We start from the raw sequence: 21,427 nt of genomic DNA, 5'->3' as shown, positions 1-21,427 counted from the left end.
GAGAAAGTTCTCCCCATGTAGAGGGAACATCCAGTTCAAGGGCTTTACAGCTGGGACGTAACCTGGAATATTCGAGGCACATCAAGGAGGTGATGGAGCTGAATCAGTGATGAAGAGAGGGAATAGTAGGAGATTAATTCAGAAAGGAAATTGGGAGTCCAACTGCAGTCAAACGCTGCATAACACTATTAGGGTCTTGGCTTTGACTCTGAATGAAATGGGGAGACATTGGGGGATTTGAAGCAGAGGAATGGCTTGATCTGCCATGTCTTTAAAGGGTCACACCGGCTGATGTATTGAAAGTGGTTTGTTGGAGGGTTTGTTTTCTTTATTGTTTCTGACAGCAAGGTGCTCATCCTGTATGGCTGTGGCCTTCTGAGGTGAGTGCTAGTTCTTTCCTCTTTCCACTGTTTCAGCCTCTCTAACCCTGTGGAAAGGACTGGACATTTCCAAGTCCCCCTCTGCAGCTTTCTAGCGGTTGAATTATAGGTAAAACCAGTAAAATAAAACACACATCCAAGTTAAATTCATGGTAAAGGAGAAGGATCCTCCTTGTCCGATCTTATAAATGTTTGTGTGAAGCTGTTTTTTATGTTTTTACAGAGTAAAGTGCCAGGGATTTTAACAGGTGAGTCTAGATGTATACATGCAGGTCTCGTGTTTGTATGGGTTTCACAGTTGCCACCATGGACTTACTCCCTTGTGCTGGCATTGGATATGAGTACTTGAAATTTGTCCTGAGATTTTTTTTCCTTTGAGGCTAGTTTTCAAGCTACACAAGATAATCAGTATTAACTGAAATAATGTGAAAAAATGTGCCATACAGGGGCTTCCCTGGTGGTTCGGTGGTTAAGAATCTGCCTGCCAATGCAGGGGACACGGGTTTAAGCCCTGGTCCAGGAGGATCCCACACGCTGCAGAGTGACTAAGCCCATGTGCCACAGCTACTGAGCCTGTGGTGTAGAGCCCGAGAGCCACAACTACTGAGCCCATGTGCCTAGAGCCTGTGCTCCACAACAAGAGAAACCACCGCAATGAGAATCCTGCACACCGCAACAAAGAGTAGCCCCCGCTCGCCACAACTAGAGAAAACCCACACGCAGCAACGAAGACCCAATGCAGCCAAAAAGAAATTTAAAAAAAAATGTGCCATACAGAAAAATATAAAATGATCATTTTTCTCACTCGGGGCCTTCTTCAGAGCCCCCTTTTTTTTTTTTTTTGGCTGCGTTGGGTCTTCGTTGCTGCATGTGGGTTTTCTCTAATTGTGGCACATGGGCTCAGTAGTTGTGGCTCATGGGCTCTAGAGCACAGGCTCAGTAGTTGTAGCACACAGGCTTAGCTGCTCCGTGGCGTGTGGGATCTTCCCAGACCAGGGCTCAAACCTGTGTCCCCTGCACTGGCAGGCGGATTCTTAACCACTGCACCACTAAGGAAGCCCGTCATTTGTTTTGAATCTCAAAATTTCCCAGATTTGAGTCCATGGGAGTTCCTTTATGCTGGTTTGTCCCATTTTCATGTCACCATCACATTTTGTGCACTTAGCTCTGATACAAAAGATATTACAGTTTCATCCTGCAAATTTCCTTTCTCTGCCAGGAATCAGTCTTTTCTCTAAGGAGATTTTCTTTTTGGTAGAGAAAGGTATTGAGAAATCAAGAACTGTGTCTTGGATGTGCTCAAGGACATAGGTGAACCGTTGCTTCCGGGCCTTCTTTGACTACACTGCATTTAGGTTCACAAACACTACCCATGCCATGGCAAGATACAAGTCATTAACTAAAGTTCAGGAAGTGTTTCAAACTTTTTCAATGTAAAGTTTATTTCAGGGGAATACACGAACATCAACTGTACAATTTGATGACTGATAAATGCATTTATACATGAAAAAACTTCCCAGTCTAGGTATAGAACAATTCTGTGATGCCGAAAAATGCCCACTTGCCTGATTCCATGAGTCTCTGAGAGTCATTCACTTTCTGATTTTTTTCAATGTAGTTGTTTTGCCTATTCTTTCATTGGTATCTAAATTTAGCCCATACTGGGGAATTCCCTGACAGTCCGGTGGTTAGGACTGGGTGCTCTCACTGCCAAGGGCCTGGGTTCAATCCCTGGTCGGGGAACTAAGATCCCACAAGTTCTGCAGAGTGGGAAAAAAAAATTTAGCCTGTACTAGTTTTATGAAATAGAAGTATTTTATTTGAAATGTTAAATATATTTATAAGTTTTAATTAAGGTTTTTATTGATACTTTTCCTGGGCTTTTTAATTAATTGCCCAGGCATAACAAAATTATACATACCATCTAGTCAGTTCATGTCTGTCCTTGTGTACACATAATTTGGTCTCCTTATTCAGGAACATGGTTTGCACCTTCATCTTACAGCGTTAGGCATCTCTTCCTGTGGGCCTTGCACTAAAGGATTCTATTTTGGGTTTTCCTCACAGCCTCCCCATGAAGCAGGTGCCTGAAAGGCATCATTTTCCATAAAAGGAAATCGAGGCTCAGGGAGATAAATGTACTTGCTGAAAGGCAGGGAACTGATGAGCAACTGAACCAAGCTAGGGACACAGTTTGGCTGTACATGGGGTTTGTGCTGTATAACCACAAAACTATGCCACATGGCTCCAGAATGGGCCAAGGTCTGGCATGATGGTGACCATGATGATGATGGGGATGGTGATGACAATGATGTTGATGATGGCACCTGGGATTGTAACCATCAACAGACGCATTCATTAGGGAGCACAAGGTGCTGCCCTATGCACTTTTCATACATTAACCAATAGACCCTCCTACAGCCCTGAGCAGCAGCTACAACATTATCCTATTTTACCAAGGAGGAAACTGACACACAAACAGCTCATTGACTAGCACAGGGTCACACAGGACATAAGCAGTGAAGCTGGAATTTGACGCATCAGTCGGCCTCCAGAACTGGACTCTTGGGTGCTACACAAAGGAGGAAAGGACATGCAGCAGGAAGGGGAAAGTGGAGGTGAGGGGTCAGTGGGATAGGGAGAATTTAATGGGATAACAGAGGGAGCTTATGGGGGACGGTGATTTGGTGATTCCCAGATGTTAGCATTTCATGAATCACTAAAAAAATTTTTTTGACTAGAAAGCTCACACAGATTTGGTAAAAAAGGACATTTCACACCCACATTTCAAAAAATAAAGGACTTTTACCTGGAAAGAAGGCAGAGGATAGCATCTCACAATGGAGGGGCATCTTCTAATGTAATTTGAGCTTAATGAGAGACTTAATGCATTAGCTGTATTTTCGTGACTTTGAGAGCACAGGGGTGCCGGAATTAAACGTGTGGTAATCGACAGTGCCTGGAACAGGCCTGACATGTGGTCAGTGTCAGTGGACATTAGTGATAGCCATTGATACCAGTGCTTTCAATTTAAATGGATGTACTTTTTATTTAACTTAAGTAGATTTATTCCAGGAGGGAAACATGCATTACTCTGGTAAATTGGAAAACCAGTTTGATTGGCTACAAATGGAGACTTGCCCTCAAAACACAACAATGCAATTGAAATAATGAAATCAAGTCCCAGGGAGCTCGTGCTGCCTTCTGAAGCCTGTGAGTATAAAATTGTTCTCTCATAAAAAAGGGAAATTATTCACAGTCAGAAAAGTATCAATAACAAAGCACGAATGGAGACTTCCTTTTGAAAACTTTAAGGCAGAAAAAAGGGAAAACGTTCGTCTTCTCAGTGTGTCCATCATGGCATGTGAAGAGGGTAATTATAATCCAGGCAAACAATCAGAAATATAATACATGTTAGCAGGAAGAAAAAAAAAGTCCAATTGATCGTGCCTCCACTGCCGGGGGCCCGGTTCGATCCCTGGTCAGGGAGATAAGATCCCCAAGCCACATGGTGCGGCCACAACAAACATACAAACAAAATCTAATTGAATAGTAACATACAAGGATAAGTAGACCATGTTAAAATAGCTTTTACAAATATCCTACATTTGTTCTTGGAAGTCTGCAAAAGAAAGATCTTGATAAAGGTAATCCATGTACATCAGTCTGAGCAATCAACATTTTATTTTATTTTTTCATATTTATTTATTTTCATATTTATATATTTATTTAAGTCCCCCCACACAGTTCTTTATGTCAGAGGGAAAAAATGCAGTAGAAAAGATGACTTAGGACTTGTTTTTGGTTAAGGGTAAGGATTATTTAAAAACCAAAAGGTGGGACTTCCCTGGTGGCACAGTGGTTAAGAATCCACCTGCCAATGCAGGGGACACAGGTTTGATCCCCGGGAAGATCCTACATGCCGTGTAGCAACTAAGCCTGTGTGCCACAACTACTGAGCCTCCACTCTAAGGCCCGGGAGCCACAACTACTCAGCCCTCGCACCTCCAGCCCGTGCTCCGCAACGAAAGAAGCCACTGCAATGAGAAGCCCGCGCGCTTCAAGGAAGAGTAGCCCCTGCTCTCCACAGCTAGAAATAGCCTGCGCACAGCAACAAAGACACAATGCGACAAAAATAAATTAATTTATAAAAATAAACAAAAATAAATAAATAAAAACACAAAGGTCATCAACCAAAGAAAATTAGTTGAAGCTTAATCAAAATTAAAACTTTCCTTTTCAAGAGATAGTTAAGAAAGTAAGAACTCAAGTCACAACCTAGAGAAAGATATTTGTAAGAACTATCTCTGAAAAATGACTGTGATTCTCAATATGTAAATGGTCCTTATAACAATAACGAAAAATAACACAATTCAAAATATTCGCAAAACTTCTGAAGGCATGTGTCACCAAAGAAGTATAAATGGTAAATAAGAAAATGAAAATATGCTTCTCCTTATTACTCAGCATTGTAAACACATTTTAAAGCCACAGTGAGGGACTACTACACACTCATTGGAATGACTAAAATTCAAGCACTGACAATTTCAAGTTAATGAAGAGATGAAACAGCTACAACTCATATTTCTTGAAGGAATAAAAATTGATAAATAACTTTAGAAAATACTGTTGTACTCTCTTGTAATGCTATACATACACATATCATACGACACGGTAATCTCAATTGTAGGTATATTCTTAAGAAAAATTAAATCTTATGACTCAGGAATACTTCGGTGGAAATATTCACAGTAACAGCAGCTTTATTCGTAAAAGCCAAAAAACAATATAACGTTTGTGATTTTACTTTTTTTTCCCCCGTCATGTGTTAAAATATCTAAACTAGTCCCAAGACAGAGTGGCTCATGCTAAGACCCAAATCTGAATGCTGAAACTTACTTCAATTTCTATTTTTTGCAGATATCTGGCTCTTTCAGGAGTGGAAATCTAAGGCCAGCCAATCAGCATATGCCTGATAAGCTTTAGTTTTTCACAACCTTGTTCCAAAACTTCCCTGTGCCCCACATAAAGAAAATTAACCTTTCTATGACCAATCAGCTATTGCCTAGTATGAATTCCTTGTTCTCAAGTATTTTTGTCTATGTAATCTGTGCATTCTGAATAGCTCTTCAGAGCTCCTCTCTATTTTCTAGACTGGATGCTTTCCAGTTCATGAGTCACTACGTAAAAGCAAACTATATCCCAAAATTAAAGTCTGTGAAATTTTCTCTTAAGATGTATTAAGTTTTTTTTTTTCATAATTGTATAGGTTTGCATGGTCTGAATTTTTAAAACTTATTTATTTTTGGCTGCTTTGGGTCTTCATTGCTGCAAGTGGGCTTTTCTCTAGTTGCGGCGAGCAGGAGCTACTCTTCGTTATGGTGCTCAGGCTTCTCATTGTGGTGGCTTCTCTTGTTGTGGAGCACAGGCTCTAGGCACGGGGGCTTCAGTAGTTGTGGCACACGGGCTCAGTAGTTGTGGCTCCCGGGCTCTAGAGCGCAGGCTCAGTAGTTGTGGCGCATGGGCTTAGTTGCTCCGTGGCATTGAATTTTTTAAATTCAATTTTACATTCAAATCTTGAAATCTTTCTTTGCTTCTTTTTTTTTTTCATGCTTTTGGTAGGTATAGCAGTGCTACTTAGAGATATCTGACACGTTTTCTTATTGATACACTGGTTTACATAGTGCATGTATCAATAGAAAGTATTTTTTGCACAAAGGGGCAGAGGTTTAAAGTAACTGCATAACGCTAAACACTTCTGCAAAGTAATTTTAATAGATACCCAATGGCAGTTTGTGATATTTACTAATTTCTTTAGTTTTACCAACATTTGGTAATGTCAGACTTCCTTAGGCTCATCAATCTGATTCGTTTCATTTTCATTTTCCTAATGGAAAATAAGACTACTTTTTTAAAAATGTTGTTTGCTTTCATAATTCTAATCTGAAGTGACATAGAAGGATTTTGCCTTCTCAGGTTTTAAATCTTTCATTTGTAGTAATTATCGAATTTATTTATTATTTATATATTAAATCTTTAATAATTTATAGATGTCTTAATATCTTCCTAAGTGTTTTCTTGTCATTTCAATTTTTACGTTTTTTTAAAGAAGTCTGCTATTATCATATAGTTTGTGTACATGCTGTGATAATTTTTATATTTGCTTTGAGAAGTCCTGTAAGGCATGCCAAATTAATAGTGTTGTGAAATGTGAAATAAAAAGGAGTCACTTCTGTCAAGGGATTTTTAAAAAATTATATATATATATATTTATTTATTTATGGCTGCATTGAGTCTTCTTTGCTGCGCGCGGGCTTTCTCTAGTTGCGGCGAGCGGGGGCTACTCTTCGTTGTGGTGCGCGGGCTTCTCATTGTGGTGGCTTCTCTTGTTGTGGAGTACAGGCTCTAAGTGCGCAGGCTTCAGTAGTTGTAGCTCGCGGGCTTCAGTAGTTGTAGCTCGCGGGCTCTAGAGCGCAGGCTCAGTAGTTGTGGCGCATGGGCTTAGTTACTCAGCGGCATGTGGGATCTTCTCGGACCTAGGGCTCGAACCCGCGTCCCCTGCATTGGCAGGCGGATTCTTAACCACTGCACCACCAGGGAAGTCCCCTGTCAAGGGATTTTAACATGGAGCTGGGAGGCTATTAATTAGTGGACCTCCTGCACTTCCCCATCTTGTGAAACCATGAACTTTTGATCTGGGCCAACCTGCAAATATTCCAAGGATTCTGCAAAAACACCTGCAACTTGTCACACTAATGGACTATTACTTCCCTGTAGTGATAGCCTTAGCACTCAGTCCTGTTCAGCAGAGACTAGCTTCTGCCTCCAACTCCAATTAAAATCCTTTGTAATGCAAACCTCTCTTTGTCTTTAAAAGCTCCTTACTTTTATTCCCTAGCCCACACCCCCGCCCCACCCCCACCCATCCCCAAACCCCCAACCCCCGTGAAAAATTGTCTTCCACGAAACCGGACCCTGTGTCAAAAGGGTTGGGGACCGATGGCCTAGCCCGACATCTTTTTTGTTGCTACTTAAATGTGTGCCCCGAATTGCAATTCTTTGGTCCCAAGGTAACGCGTTGTGCTTGATTATTGTCTCTCAGGTTAATTTAGGTTGACAGTATCCACTATACAGTTATGTTTTCTAATTTCATGTATTTTATTTTAGCCAATGATCAACATACTTTATTGCACATAATTCCCTTTTTTATTCCAAAATCTTATTAACTTGGTTTTTCTTATTTGAAAATACTTCCAAGGTTTTCATAAAAAACAAAAACAACAAATAAGGACTCTGGCTACTCTCAGTCTTTACACAACTGGAATGCTTTTTTTCTAATCTTGTATCAACTTTTATGTTGAGAAATGAGTTAAATCAGAATTTTAAAAAGATTAAACATACAGGGTTTGATGGGTCTGCTTTGATGTGTTGTTCTTCCCGCACGGACTTGGCCCATTATTGCCCCGGAGTTTGGGGGAGGGTCTCCTCCGCCCCCGACTCGGTGGACCGATGGGAACTACATTACCCAGGAGATTGTGTGCGGACCGGCCTTGTTCTCCACACCAGTGATGGCCCCGAACAGAGGCTCTTCCGGGATTGTGAACTATGAGTGGGCGGGACTTCCGGCTCCTTCCTGAAGGAGGTCGTTTGGCTGCTTTTGCTGCCGTCTGCAGGACCCGAGGCTCAGGATCACTCGGTGGAGCCGAGCTTAGAGAAACTGGAAAGAACCAGAGGGGCGCCGTCCACACTGCCCAGGAGTGAGCGGGTTGCGGAACCCACTTCCGGGATTTTCGGCCTAGGTCTCCGCCATTATCCTGCGCGTCTCCTGGCACCACCGCGCCCACAGGGTCCTATGTCAACCAACGCGGTGCAGGACCGGGCCCAGGTGACTGTTCCGCCCCCCCCACCCGATCCTGACCCAAATCTCAAGCCCCCAGGGAGGGTCTCCTGCTCAGGGCATTGGGGTTCAGTCCCCTGCTTCCAGAACTTTAGGTGTGCGTGTGTGGTGGTCCCATTTCTGACAGGCTGTGTGACGCAGTGTGGAGCGTGTTAAAGGCTGTGGGTTTGGCCCGTGCAAAGACTTGGAGGTGCTCAAGAGCCGGGAGCATTCGGGAAACCTGGGGTTCCAGTCATTTATGCAGGGAACAGAGAATTTAGGGAGAAGTCAACAGTCTGGGCCAACTGTCAGCATTCTGGGTGCTGCGGAGGGTTGTGAATAAATCAGGAACACGTTCTGAGTTCAAGTTTTAAAGTATTCCAAAGGCTGCTCAGGGGAGAACAGACTGGAACAGACTGGGTTCTGAGGGTGGAGGCAGGGAGACCTGGGAGAGCCCAGTGCATTCCACTCCAGAGAGTAAGGTGGCTTCTGGACCAGAGTGGTGCCTATGGAAGTTGTTGACCTGAAACAAATAGACTGCCCGCTATTTCTATTGCAAATATGGTTCCCCCCTCCGCCCCTCTCCTCCTTCCCATCCTCCCTCCCCCAACCATCATTAGGGAATTGCAATTGGGGTGTGCAGCTATGGTGGGCTATCATTTTTATGGAGATTAAAAAAGGATGTTAGAAGGGCTGTAGCCACCAAATAGTCCATGGGTTTTTTGTTGTTTTTTTTTTAAAGAGTCCATGGCTTTGCTTTTCATTGGCTGAGTCCTTTCCAGGAAAGAAGGAGTCTTCATCCTTTTGGATTCCGTTATTGTTTCAGGTCAGTGAGGGCTGACCTCTTCTGGTGTGCCAACTCTAATTGAGTTTTCTGTTTACTAATTTTTTTACGAAGGAATATAAGTAATAAGATTCTTAATAATTCTTAAAGATAATTAGCAGGATTTCCTGGTGCAGTGAATGTGGCTCTGACCTAAGGACAGAGTAAAGGACAATAAGCATTTTCTTTTGGCTTAGCATCTGGAAGACTTGAGACCAGCAACTGATGTGAGAAGTCAGTTTCAGGGAGAGATTAAAAGTTGGATTCGGGACATGCTGCTTCTGAAATTCCAAAGTTGAGGTAACATAGGGGCCGGTGGAATCTGTAGTCTGGAATTGAAGGAGGAGGTCTGTGGCTCACTGATGTCCATGTGGTTACAGACTAAGTCCTGGACTCCGGCCAATTCTGAATCTCAAATTTAAGAGGGAAAGTTTGGTCACTTTTCTGGGAAAGGGGACCTGAGATGAAAGAAGAGAGACCTGGGGCTGGCGGGCAGTGCAGAACAGGTGAGACTTTCTGAGGCTACCTGAAGATGGGAGGGTTCTGTGGTTCCAGAGATTTCTGGGGAAGCAAGGGTATAAGGAGTAAGGAGTCTTGCCTGGAGTGGAGATGGAGAAGGATGTGTTAGATTGTGTAGATTCACTCCTCTGAACACTTAGCCGACTGTGCATTCGTTTTTGAGCAAAAAGTGGGCAATGTTGACCAGTCATTGAAGCCCAGGCCCAGTCAAGGGCAGAGGTGCCTCAGCTCTCCCAGGAAACTACGAAGTTAAAAAGGTATAGATTTAATAAGTTAATCTTGTGTAAGCAAATAATAACTGCTTAATATATCTGTGTATAAAATAATAATAAATACATATATATATATAATTTAGTTTTTGCCTTGGGCTCTTCACATAGACCTCTGAACCCCTTGGAATTTCCTGGGGGTTAGGACTTTTTTTCACAACGACCCCATTTTGTCACACAGGAGTTTATTACGATGAGGTGACTTAGGGCAGGGCCCCTAGGTAGACTCAGGAGGGCACTGGTCACCAGAAAAACTAAGCAATTAGAAGTTTATACTCCCCCCCCAACCCCCCAACACTGGGGCCTCCCAAGGATCAGAAGGAAACTAGAGACTAGGTATAAAAACTGCTGAAGAATGAAATTCAAGGTTCCTTCAGATTGGTGAACACATTGAAATTGCGGAAGTGCTGGGAGGGAGGCATGTACTGAAAGGGCCTGGAAACACCATGGTGCCCTCTGGCGCCCCACCCCCCTAGACCTAGATATCTCTTCCATTGGGCTGTTCCTAAGTTGTATCCATTATAATAAACCAGAGAAATAAGAAAACTATTTTCCTAACTTTTGTGGGTCCTTTTAGCAAATTATCATAACTTAGGAAAGGTTCATGGGAAATCTTGAATTTGTAGCCAAGTAGAACAGAAGTACCGTTAGCCTGGGAACCAGACATTGGAACTGGCCTCTTTAAAGAGGGCAGTCTTATGGGACTGCGTCCTTAAACCTTTAAATTTTGTCCCTAACCTCAGGTAGTGTCAGAATATGATTAAATGTCAGTCACCCAGTTGGTATCATAGAATCAGATCATTGGTAGTGGAAGAGACATCATATATTTGGTGTCAGATAGGGAATCACAGAAACCTCAAGGTATTGATTAAAAGTCACATTTATATAATGACTTGAAAGACATGTAGGAAATACCCAGTTTTCAAAAACATTTACAGAAATGTTAATCCTGTGTTCAGTAATAGCTCAGTCTTAGCATTAGATATGCACTAATGCATTTGATGTCTACACTAACATCATGAGATAGGCACCATAAATATTGCTATTATACACATAAAGACACTGAGTCTCAGGGACGTTGAGTCTTTTTGTTCAGGGTCATAGAGTTGTCAAGTTATAGCTCTGAAGACTGAGGATCCGAGGTCAGAGGTCAACCTCAGATGACTCATCTCCAGGAAAAGGAAGGGAGGAAACAGTTCAGCCTTTACATCCACACCATGATCACCTTTATCTCAGATCCTCCCTCTTTTCACAGGTTCCCATGGTAGCAGCAGCATTTATGGCCCCTGGACAGGTAAGTGGAAGAAACCCCAGTACCTACCCACACGTCATCCCTACCCTTGGTCCTGACACACAGATATAGGAGACAGTGTTGTCCTGGGATTGTGGGCCCTTAGGTCTGGGCCCTGGCACCATCTCAGGCACAGGATCATTAATCAAAGCCAGCAGTTGTATGGAGGTGTTCCCATGTGTCCAATGGAGAAGGTCAATTGGTAACATGTCCTTGGGCACAGCCTGGAGATGAGACTGAGAGGGGAGTCTTCAGGGAACTGCCAAACCCATGACGTGGGCTGATAAAGACTGGGGGCATGAGTCATTCCTGGGATAGCAGCCTGAGGAGCTGGGCCTCTCCTGAGGGGGCGGGTCCATGACACGTTGGCCACAGAGGAGGGAAGTGATCTGACACTGGGTCTGAAGAGGCTGTTCTGCCTGCCGAGAGGAAGACTGGGGGTGAGGGTGGAGCCGGGGGCCAAGTGGAGGGCACAGTCCTGGTGAATGTCGATTGTGACTGGATCCTGGCAATGGCTCTGTAGCAGGAGAGGAGGTGAGTCTCTGAATCTCGTTTGTGGTAGAGCTGATTTTCTGCTGTACAGGATGAGAGAGAGTAGTCTGACATGACCCCAGGATGTTTGCCTCTAGGTGACGGTGGGGATGCCATGTCTGAGACGGGAAGTCAGAAGTATGAGTAATGGACAGAAGGACTGTCCAGAGTTCCATGTTCCCATGCTGAGTCTGAGATATTGCTGGGGTGTCTTGTGGGAGGTCCCGCAGAGGCCTGGGGAAGCACCACGTGCTGGGTGGCATGTGGGGAACACGGTGAGGTGCTGAAGTCCTGGGGCTGAGGTGGTGGCATGGGGTGGGGTTGGGGTCACGGTCAGGCACGTGAGGGAGCTGTGACCCTGCAGGGCTGGGCAGTGGAGAGGGAGGGAGTGTGAGCATGGACTCAGAGCCCTTGTCCCCAGGCTTTACTCCAGGGGTCTGAGCACAAGTGTCATTGTATGTGATGTGATCTGTGTGATCTCAGGAGAGTTGACTCTGAGGAGAGTGGCTGGGGGTCTGTGTGGCAACCACAGAGCGTCTGTGAGACTGCCTGTCTCCCTCTCTGTTTTAACTGAATGATGTAATGCTAGCAATTTCCTGTGGCATCAGGACCTGGTGTGTCCTCTGAGCTGGGTTACTGGGGTGGACAACCATGACCTGGGGGTCCTGGTTTCAGAGGCTGCTGTGAACTCACTTGTCCCCCTCATGACAGGGCCATGTGATCTTTGAGGATGTGGCTGTGTCCTTCTCCCAGGAGGAGTGGGGTCTCCTTAACAATGCTCAGAGACTCCTGTACTGTGACGTGATGCTGGAGAACCTGTCACTTATAGCCTCCCTGGGTAAGGACCCCTGTTCCCACACCATCGCCCCATACGGGACTCTGCCCTTCTTTTTGCATGGCTCACTCCATCCTTCCGAGCCTGGACCTTGGACACTGCTTACTTCCCTGATTTCCTGTCACTTGAGCTGTGTTCCCCCACCCTGTGTGTTGTTCAGCCCTATACCATAGATGTTGAAGCCTTTCACAGAAGGCTTTGGTCTCAGAGTCTTGAAGCCTGCCCGACTGATACCACTTAGCTTTGCCACCAGTTGTTGTGTTGACTGTTCAGATGTGTGCAAGATCCATGTCACATGTTCTAACCTTTTTTTGTGCACTGCCTGTGTCAGAAATTACAGACACTTACATGGTCACCACTTGTGGTCAACCCTAGATTATGTTTGCAAGACTCCTTAAGGTTCTTCTAGTGATACATCTTTTTCCTGAAGCCTGTCATTGGTTGGTTCACTCTGGGCCAGTGTCTTTCTCCTAGTGGCCCTATTTTCCTCTGAGGACTTTGATCTGGTAGTGTTCATAGTCACCCAGCCTGAGCTGAGGGATGGAGGCAACCCTGGGTGCCTGGCAAGGTAGGGCCCTCTCTAGTCATAGGAGGAGTGTTAATTGCATCCTGGGCCTGGTGAGTAGGAGCTGTAGGAAGGCGTGATACATTGATGAGTTCTAATCCTACAGGGAAATGTCCTTTCTCCACGACTGTTTTAGTCTTAAACTCATCATGGCTGTACCTCATTCTATCGTTCTTCCCCATTTTGACACTTTGCCCCTTTTATGTATCTACTGTGGGTTCTTTCTCCTGGCTCTTTCTATCTCAGTGTCCTCCACATTTCTCCTTTTCCTCTCACTCTGCAATGTTGTCTAATAGTCTCTTCTTTTTTTTTTTTTTTTAATAGTCTCTTCTTAATGTATCTTGGGAGGTGAAAGTACTTATATAGTCCTTGAACTCTTGGTAGTCAGGTGTGAATGGTGTGAATGCCTTTTCCTGGAGTGGGACACACATTCTACCCAATACACTTGTCACCACCAAAAAATTCTGCTGAACACCGTTGGCCGAGGAGTGGGTTGTTCCAGGCCTCTACTCCTAGTACAGTGCCATATCCTGGTGTCCTGTGTTCTTGCTGTTTATAAGATCTCTCCCTATTCTGTGACCATCAGAGGTCTAGTACTCACAGTAGCCCCTTCTTCTACCTGTCTGCCTCCCTTGTTTGAATCCTGCACAATGGACTTCTTCTCTGATGTGTCATACAAAAGCTATAATGGGCTCCTGTCCCACAAAAGTCTCCATGCACTTTATCAGTTTTTTTTGTTTGTTTGTTTTCCTTTCAGGTTGTTGGCATGGAGTAGAAGCTGAGGAGGCCGTTTCTGAACAATGTGTTTCTGTAGAACAAGTGACAGAAAACAGGAATCCAAAGCTGGAGTCATCTATCCTGAAGCCTCTTACTTCTGTTACGAGTGTCCTGGCAGAGAAAGATGTTTTGTACTTGGCTGACAATATGTTCACGTGCAGAGAGGTTGAGAAGGCTTTCCTAGGCAGCTTGGGCTTTCCCCAGCACCAGCCCTCCCATGATGGAGAGCATCCACGTAGAAGCAGGCAGAGCAGGGAGGTCTCTCACCCTGGGCAAGGGCATCACAAGTGCAGCGAATGTGGTAAAGCCTTCAGTAAAAAGTTTAAATTCACGGAGCACCTGAGAGTTCACACTGGAGAAAAACCTTATGAGTGCAGTGACTGCGGGAAGTTCTTTAGACACAGCTCCAGTCTTATTCATCATCGGAAAGTTCACACAGGAGAAAGGCCTTATGAATGCTGTAATTGTGGGAAAGTCTTTGCCCACAAATATAAACTTTTTGAGCACCAGAGAATCCACACTGGAAAAAGACCATATGAGTGTAATGAATGTGGGAAAGCCTTCCTTCGCAAGGATTCACTTGTTCAGCACCAAAAAATCCACACTGGAGAAAATCCTCATAAGTGCGGTGAATGTGGAAAGTGCTTCCTGTACAAAAATAACCTTCTTGTGCACCAGAGGATCCACAGTGGAGAAAGGCCTTATGGGTGTAGCAAATGTGGAAAGTCCTTTGTCTTCAAAAAAAGGCTTCTTTATCACCAGCGAATCCACACTGGAGAAAGGCCTTACATGTGCAGTGAATGTGGGAAGGCCTATGTCTACAAAGGAAGTCTTATTGTGCATAAGAGAATTCACACTTTAGAGAAGGCTTATGGGTGTAACAAATGTGGGAAATTCTTTACAAGCAGTTTTGCCCTCAATAGACATGAGAATGTTCACACTGCACAAAGGTGTTATGAGTGCAGCGAATGTGGGAAAGCTCTCAACGGCAAAGTTAAACTTGCTGAGCACCAGAGAATCCATACTGGAGAAAGACCCTATAAGTGTAATGAATGTGAGAAAGCCTTCATGCGCAAGTATACACTTGTTCAGCACCAAAAAGTCCACACTGGAGTAAAGCCTTTTAAATGCAGTGAATGTGGGAAGCCCTTCACTTACAAAACAAGTCTTGTTGTCCACCAGAGAATCCACACTGGAGAAAGGCCTTATATGTGCAGTGAATGTGGGGAAGTCTTTGTCTACAGAAGAAGTCTTGTTGTCCATCAGAGAATCCACACTAGAGAAAAGCCTTATGAATGTAGTTCTTTGTAAGCAGCTCCAAGCTCACAAAAAACAAAGTTCACACTGGGGCAATGCCTTCTGGACTTATGCTTTCCTTCACTTGAGTTAATATCTAGCAGCACAACTCCTATGTAGTAGAGTAGGTGAATGTATACCTTATATGTGGCCTGTCAAACTTTTCTAAAATGGTAGTATCTTTTTATAGTCTCACGAGAAGCAGCAGAACATGAGTTCCTGTTTTTTACATTTTTACCAACACTTGGTATGTTCAGGCTTTCTAATTTCAGTGATGTCATAGGTGTATCTAGTGATTTTAACTAACATTTCCCTATTGACACAATGTGAGTGGTTTTCCATGTGTTAATTTCCAACCATATTTCTTTTTTTCTTTTTAGTTTTTATTGGAGTATAGTTAATTTACAATGCTGTGTTTCAGGTGTACAGCAAAGTGAATCAGACAGCCATATTTCTTTTTTGAAATTTCTGTTCATATAATTTTGTCATCTTAATTACTGAGTTTTGATGTTTCTTCATGGATTATTGATTAAGGTCCTCTAATGGAAATATTTACCAATATTCTTCCAGACTTGTTCTTCTCATTTTAATCACTTTTCCAGAGAAAGACTTTATTTTGGGGGGGGGGGGGTTGGACATGCTGTGGTATGCAGGATCTTACTTCCCCAACCAGGGATTGAACCTGTGCCCCCTGCCGGGGAAGCACAGAGTCCTAATCACTGGATCTCCAGGGAATTCCTCAATATGAAGCTCAGAATCCACTTTTCAATTTGTGCATCACAAAAAAATCCTACTAGAATTTTGACTGGGATTGCATTTAATCTTCAATTTAGAAAGAAATACTGAGTGTCCCAATCTATAAACTTGATAGATCTCCTTTTATTTAGATCTTGCTTAATTTTTATTAGCAGTCTTTTTTAGTTTTCTGTTTGTAGGTCTTACACATCTTCAGGTATTTTCTACATCTTATTGTGAAAGGGAATTTAAAAAAATCTTCAATTTATGAATTGTTCATACCTATTACACTTAGAGAGATATAAAACTAAGGACAGAAGTGATCTTTCTTTTTTTTTGGGGGGGGTGGGGGGCAACGTGTGGGACCTCAGTTCCCTGGCCAGGAATTGAACCTGGGCCATGGCAGCAAAAGACCGGAATCCTAACAACTAGGCCACCACGGAACTCCCTAGTAGTGATCCTTCTTAATCTTATAAATAACATCTACAAAGAGCTATTAGAAATACTATCCCTTTGAACCATTATTAAAGTATTCCCATTAGAATAAAAGGAGGACAGCTGCTCTTTGTTCTCTTATTCAGTATCATCCTGGAGTTCCAATTTCATTCAATACAACAACAAAAATATACGGCAAAATAATATTTAGCAATTGGAAAGGAAGAAATAAACCACCTAAAATATGTCCACAGTTTTCATCTTCACTATGAATCCAAATATGGACACTCAGTTTAGTGTCTGGACCCATCATAAACTCCTAATTTTTTCGTCACCTATTTGCTGCCCTTCTTACTTCTTTAGAACCCATTACTTTCTATTACACTATGCAACTTAATATCATAGATAAACTGCTTATTGTATATTTCTATCAAATACAGACTAAGTTCCAGTAGGGGAATATGTATTTACATGTTGTGCACTGATATATTTCATATTCCTAGAAACATGTCTGAAACACCTATGGTACATATTGATGTCTTGAAATACATAACAAAATGACAACGCTCATTTAACATTCAATTGCACAACTGTGGGTATACTTTCTAACTCTCCTTACCCTGCCTTTCTCCTCACCCTGCCTTTTCCTTCAGTTTCGCTACCCTCAAAATGCTCTGAGTTATGGGACAAATCATATTTTGCAAAAAGCCTTTAAATCAACTAAAAAGTCCCAATAGTTATTTTATTGGCTTCCTTCTCTTATTAGATCTCAGAGGGTTTTTTTTCTCACATTCCATTGGGAGTTTGATTGTTTATTTCAAAAACAGGTTTTCCGCCATCAATTTCTGCCACTCCTGATGCATATCTATCCTTTTTTTTTTTTTTTTTTTTTTTTTTGGCTGTGCGACATGCAGGATATTATTTCCCCAACCAGGGATTGAACCCACTCTTCTTGCAGTGGAAACGAGTTTTCACCCCTGGATCACCAGGGAAATCCTGATATCTATCTCATTAAGCACTTTTAATAGCTCTTGGTAGTTACACAGTCCCAAATGTTTTTCAGAGTTTGTCTCCTCTCTGTCTGCAGACACTGTCAGTGCACTTACAGGTGATGTGGTAATCACTTCCAAGAGCAGATGACATCGTTGGGTTCTAAACATTTATCTCGGGCTTTTGTGTCCCCATTGCAGACTCTCAGTTTCTGCCACGGCAGTCCTTGTTACGGGAGCAAATACACATTTGGTAAGTATCTCTTCAGGTATCTGATTCTTAGAAAACATTTATATCAGGAAACCCAACAATAACTATTCTTAAAATAAATTTCACTTCCTGAGGTCAGGACAGTAAAAAAGGAACCACCTTAGGAAGGTTATATATATAGATACATAGATATAGACAGATAAGAACAAAGCCATAAAATCAGGAAAGGCATTTGCTGAGGAAACCAGAGGAATGTTGCCCCTCATCAACGTACATCAGGAGTGCCTGACACTTCCCCTTTCTCCTCAGTTGCATTGTTTTGAAACTTGTCTCACTGGCTTCTCACTAAACACACTGACCATAAACAGGGTTCACTGTAGAGGCTTCAAGATAAGGTAGGTTGTGAGTAATAAGATGAAGAAGATGAGTTCCTACTCTGAGTAGAGGCCTAGTGTCTGTGTGGTATCTGCTGATGAGGGGCATTTTGTGTCATGGAGACTTTAATGATGTGTCTCTAAATTTTTATCCTTGGCAGAAGGCTGTTCATTACATCTCAAGTACTTAGATGTCCTCTTTATCAGTAATCGCCACTAGGGCCTTGGCTTCCATTCGTCACCTATAAAAATGGATCCATTCTTCTGTCATCTATCTATCGTCTACCTCTATATCCTCTTTACTTTATTGTGATTTCATCTCAATGACATAATTTTTTAAAAAGATTTTCTTGGTTTGATGTGGACCATTTTTAAAGTCTTTATTGAATTTGTTACAATATTGCTTCTGTTTTTGTTTTGGTTTTTTGGCACAAGGCACGTGGGATCTTAGCTCCCTGACCAGGGATTGAACCCTCAACCACTGCATTGGAAAGTGAAGTCTTAACCACTCTGCCGCCAGGGAAGTCCCCATTTATAATTTTTTTAGAGAGAAAAAAATTGGACCATACACCCTCTTAGAAGAATTGAATCATCCTACACTCAGTGAGAACAGGGCATTTAAATTAGACCCTTCCTGTGCCTTCACAGAACCTCTATGATAAGGGGAAGTTATCAATCATTATTGTCTGTGACTCACTGGAGGTCATTACGAGTAGATTGACCCATGACCTCAACAATGTCATGGTTGTCAGACTCTCAGGTTTATGCAAACTTCCAAATTCCCACGATAAATTCTGTTGACATATGTTTTTGTTATTTAACTTCACCTTGTGGTTCCTCTCAGTATTCCTGGTTACTTCCTTTGTCAATTTTCTTATTCTGCTTAATTTTCTAATTCTGTAACCTATTTTCATTATACTTGTGGAATTTTTTTTACTTTAAGAATTATGACTAACAGAACATAGTCAAATTTTAGAAATTTCATATAATATCTAGAATATTTATATCAAAGACATTTACCCATACATTATAACCTGGGAGGGTTTATCACCACTCAATTGGCAATGCTTCCCATGTAATTTCACATAGCAAATAATCCTAATTAGCTTAATATCTCTGGCTCTGAGATTCTTCAGGGGCCCACTAGATGTCAGAAGAAACTGAATTAGAATTTGATCCTTGGGAATTTTGTCAAAAATATCAAAAAGGTTTTAAAACAGTTGACTAAGAAGTTTCATAAGTCACTGTCAAACATGTTTAATTATGCACTTTACCAAAGTGACAATAAAAGATTTCAAAGGCAAATACAGGAAGTTATAATAAATTACTTAAAAGATAAGCTTTACAATCTATCAATAGCTGATATATATATATTTGTCTTTATTGAATTTGTTACAATATTCTTTTTTTTTATGTTTTGGTTTTTTGGCCATGAGGCATGTAGGATCTTAGCTCCCCAACCAGGGATTGAACCCTCACCCTCTGCTTTGGAAGGCAGAGTTTTAACCACTGGACTGCGAGGGAAGTCCCAATAGCTGAACAGTATTCTAAGAAAACACTGTCCTCAACAGAGACGAAACCAAATTTAGGTTTTAGCACCATCTTACCCTTAAAATTCATTTACTCAATTAAATTTATTCTATTCTTACTCCTGACCACACACAAACCCCTACCCCCTTCCCCCAGGGTTTCTTTTCCACAAACCTTCTATAACTTCCTTTTTTACCTTTAGATTTTTTCCTATGCCTTCTCTTTATCTCTCTCTCTTTTTAACCTCTCTTTAGGTCAAAATTACTTTCTCTTAACTAAGTGTATTTCCTTTCCTTGTACCTTCTTTTTTCTTGCATACAAAGATGTTTTCCTTAGTAATTTTTAGTGTTTTTCATTACATATATTAATTAGAATTATTCGCCTTTAAAACCTTAATTTAAAGTGAAAACTAAGAAGCAAGCAATTTTGAACTATCATTTACATTAGCATTCTGTAAGTTGGCAAACTTATAAATACTATTTATAATTTCTTTTAAAAAGTGCTTTCTTATCTTATAGAAAATATCTCCTGTGGCACCAAACATATATATATTTTTAAATTTATTTTTGGCTGTGTTGGGTCTTCATTGCTGCGTGTGGGCTTTCTCTACTTGTGGCGAGCAGGGGCTACTTTTCGCTGGGGTACGCTGGCTTCTCATTGCGGTGGCTTCTTGTTGCAGAGCACAGGCTCAAGGTGCGTGAGCTTCAGTAGTTGCAGCACGCGGGCTCAGTAGTTGTGGCACACGGGCCCTGGGATGCATGGGCTTCAGTAGTTGTTGTGCACAGGTTTAGTTGCTCCGCGGCATGTGGGATCTTCCCAGACCAGAGATCGAACCTGTGTCCCCTGTATTGGCAGGAGAATTCTTAACAATTTCACCACCAGGAAAGTCCCTGGCCAAACATTTATTAACAGTCCTAAATATCTTTAATTTCCCTGTAGAAGGAAGCCTATGTTCAGTAATTAATTTCCCAGTGTCTTATTTGGGAATGATCTAGATATTCAATAAACTTCCATCATTTAACTTAACTTAGCAAAACTCAAAAGTTTCAAGTTACGAAAATCTGGAGAGACTTTTTTCTTTTTTTAAATTGATTTTATTTATTTATTTATTTATGGCTGCGTTGGGTCTTTGTTGCTGCGCGCAGACTTTCTCTAGTTGGGTCTTTGTTGCTGCGCGCAGACTTTCTCTAGTTGTGGCGAGCGGGCCTATTCTTTGCTGTGGTGTGCAGGCTTCTCATTACAGTGGATTCTCTTGTTGCAGAGAATGGGCTCTAAGCGCATGGGCTTCAGCAGTTGTGGCTCACGGGCTTAGTTGCTCTGCGGCATATGGGATCTTCCCAGATCAGGGCTCGAACCTGTGTCCCCTGCATTGGCAGGCGGATTCTTAACCACTGCACCACCAGGGAAGTTCTTTTTTTTTAATTGAAATATAGTTGATTTACAATATTGTGTTAGTTTCAGGTATACAGCAAAGTGATTCAGTTACATATGTATAATTTTTTCAGATTCTTTTCTATTATAGTTTATTACAAGATACTGAATATAGTTCCCTCTGCTATACAATAAATCTTTGTTGTTTATCTATATTAGTGTGTATCTGTGAATCCAATACTCCTAATTTCTCCCTCTCCCCACACCCCCTTTGGTAATCATAAGTTTGTTTTCTATGTCTGTGAGTCTGTTTCTGTTTTGTAAATAAATTCATTTATATTTTTCTTTAGATTCCACATATAAGTGATATCCTAAATATTTTTATTTCTCTGTCTGACTTACTTCACTCAGTATGATAATCTCTAGGTCCATCCATGTTGCTGCAAATGGCAATATTTCATTCTTCTTTTATGGTTGAGTAATATTCCATTGTGTATATATACCACAACTTGTTTATCCATTCATCTGTTGATGGACACTTGGGTTGCTTCCATGTCTTGGCTATTATGAATAGTGCTGCTATGAACATTCAGGTGCATGTATCCTTTTGAATTAGAGTT

At 42.0% G+C, this 21,427-nt stretch overlaps 1 protein-coding gene across 5 annotated transcripts; it reads left to right on the top strand.

The window, feature by feature from the left end:
• Positions 1 to 7,827: 7,827 nt before the first annotated feature.
• Positions 7,828 to 19,999, top strand: LOC117197932 (zinc finger protein 549-like). Of its 5 annotated transcripts, XM_049703292.1 has the most exons (5): positions 7,828 to 8,265; positions 8,999 to 9,082; positions 11,123 to 11,161; positions 12,401 to 12,527; positions 13,847 to 19,999. In XM_049703292.1, the coding sequence occupies exons 1-5, from the start codon at positions 8,233 to 8,235 to the stop codon at positions 15,175 to 15,177; spliced, it is 1,614 nt and encodes a 537-aa protein (XP_049559249.1). In that variant the 5' UTR covers positions 7,828 to 8,232; the 3' UTR covers positions 15,178 to 19,999. The 5 variants fall into 5 exon arrangements, with proteins under 5 accessions (XP_049559249.1, XP_049559247.1, XP_033267762.1 ...); XM_049703290.1 differs by lacking the exon at positions 8,999 to 9,082 and having other exon boundaries at positions 7,829 to 8,265; positions 11,123 to 11,964; XM_033411871.2 differs by lacking the exon at positions 8,999 to 9,082 and having other exon boundaries at positions 7,834 to 8,265.
• Positions 20,000 to 21,427: the final 1,428 nt, after the last annotated feature.

The sequence above is a fragment of the Orcinus orca genome, chromosome 20 (assembly GCF_937001465.1).
Source record: "Orcinus orca chromosome 20, mOrcOrc1.1, whole genome shotgun sequence".
NCBI lineage: Eukaryota > Metazoa > Chordata > Mammalia > Artiodactyla > Delphinidae > Orcinus > Orcinus orca.
The sequence above is the reverse complement of the archived record's forward strand: the minus strand, read 5'-3'. Positions and strand labels throughout refer to the sequence as shown.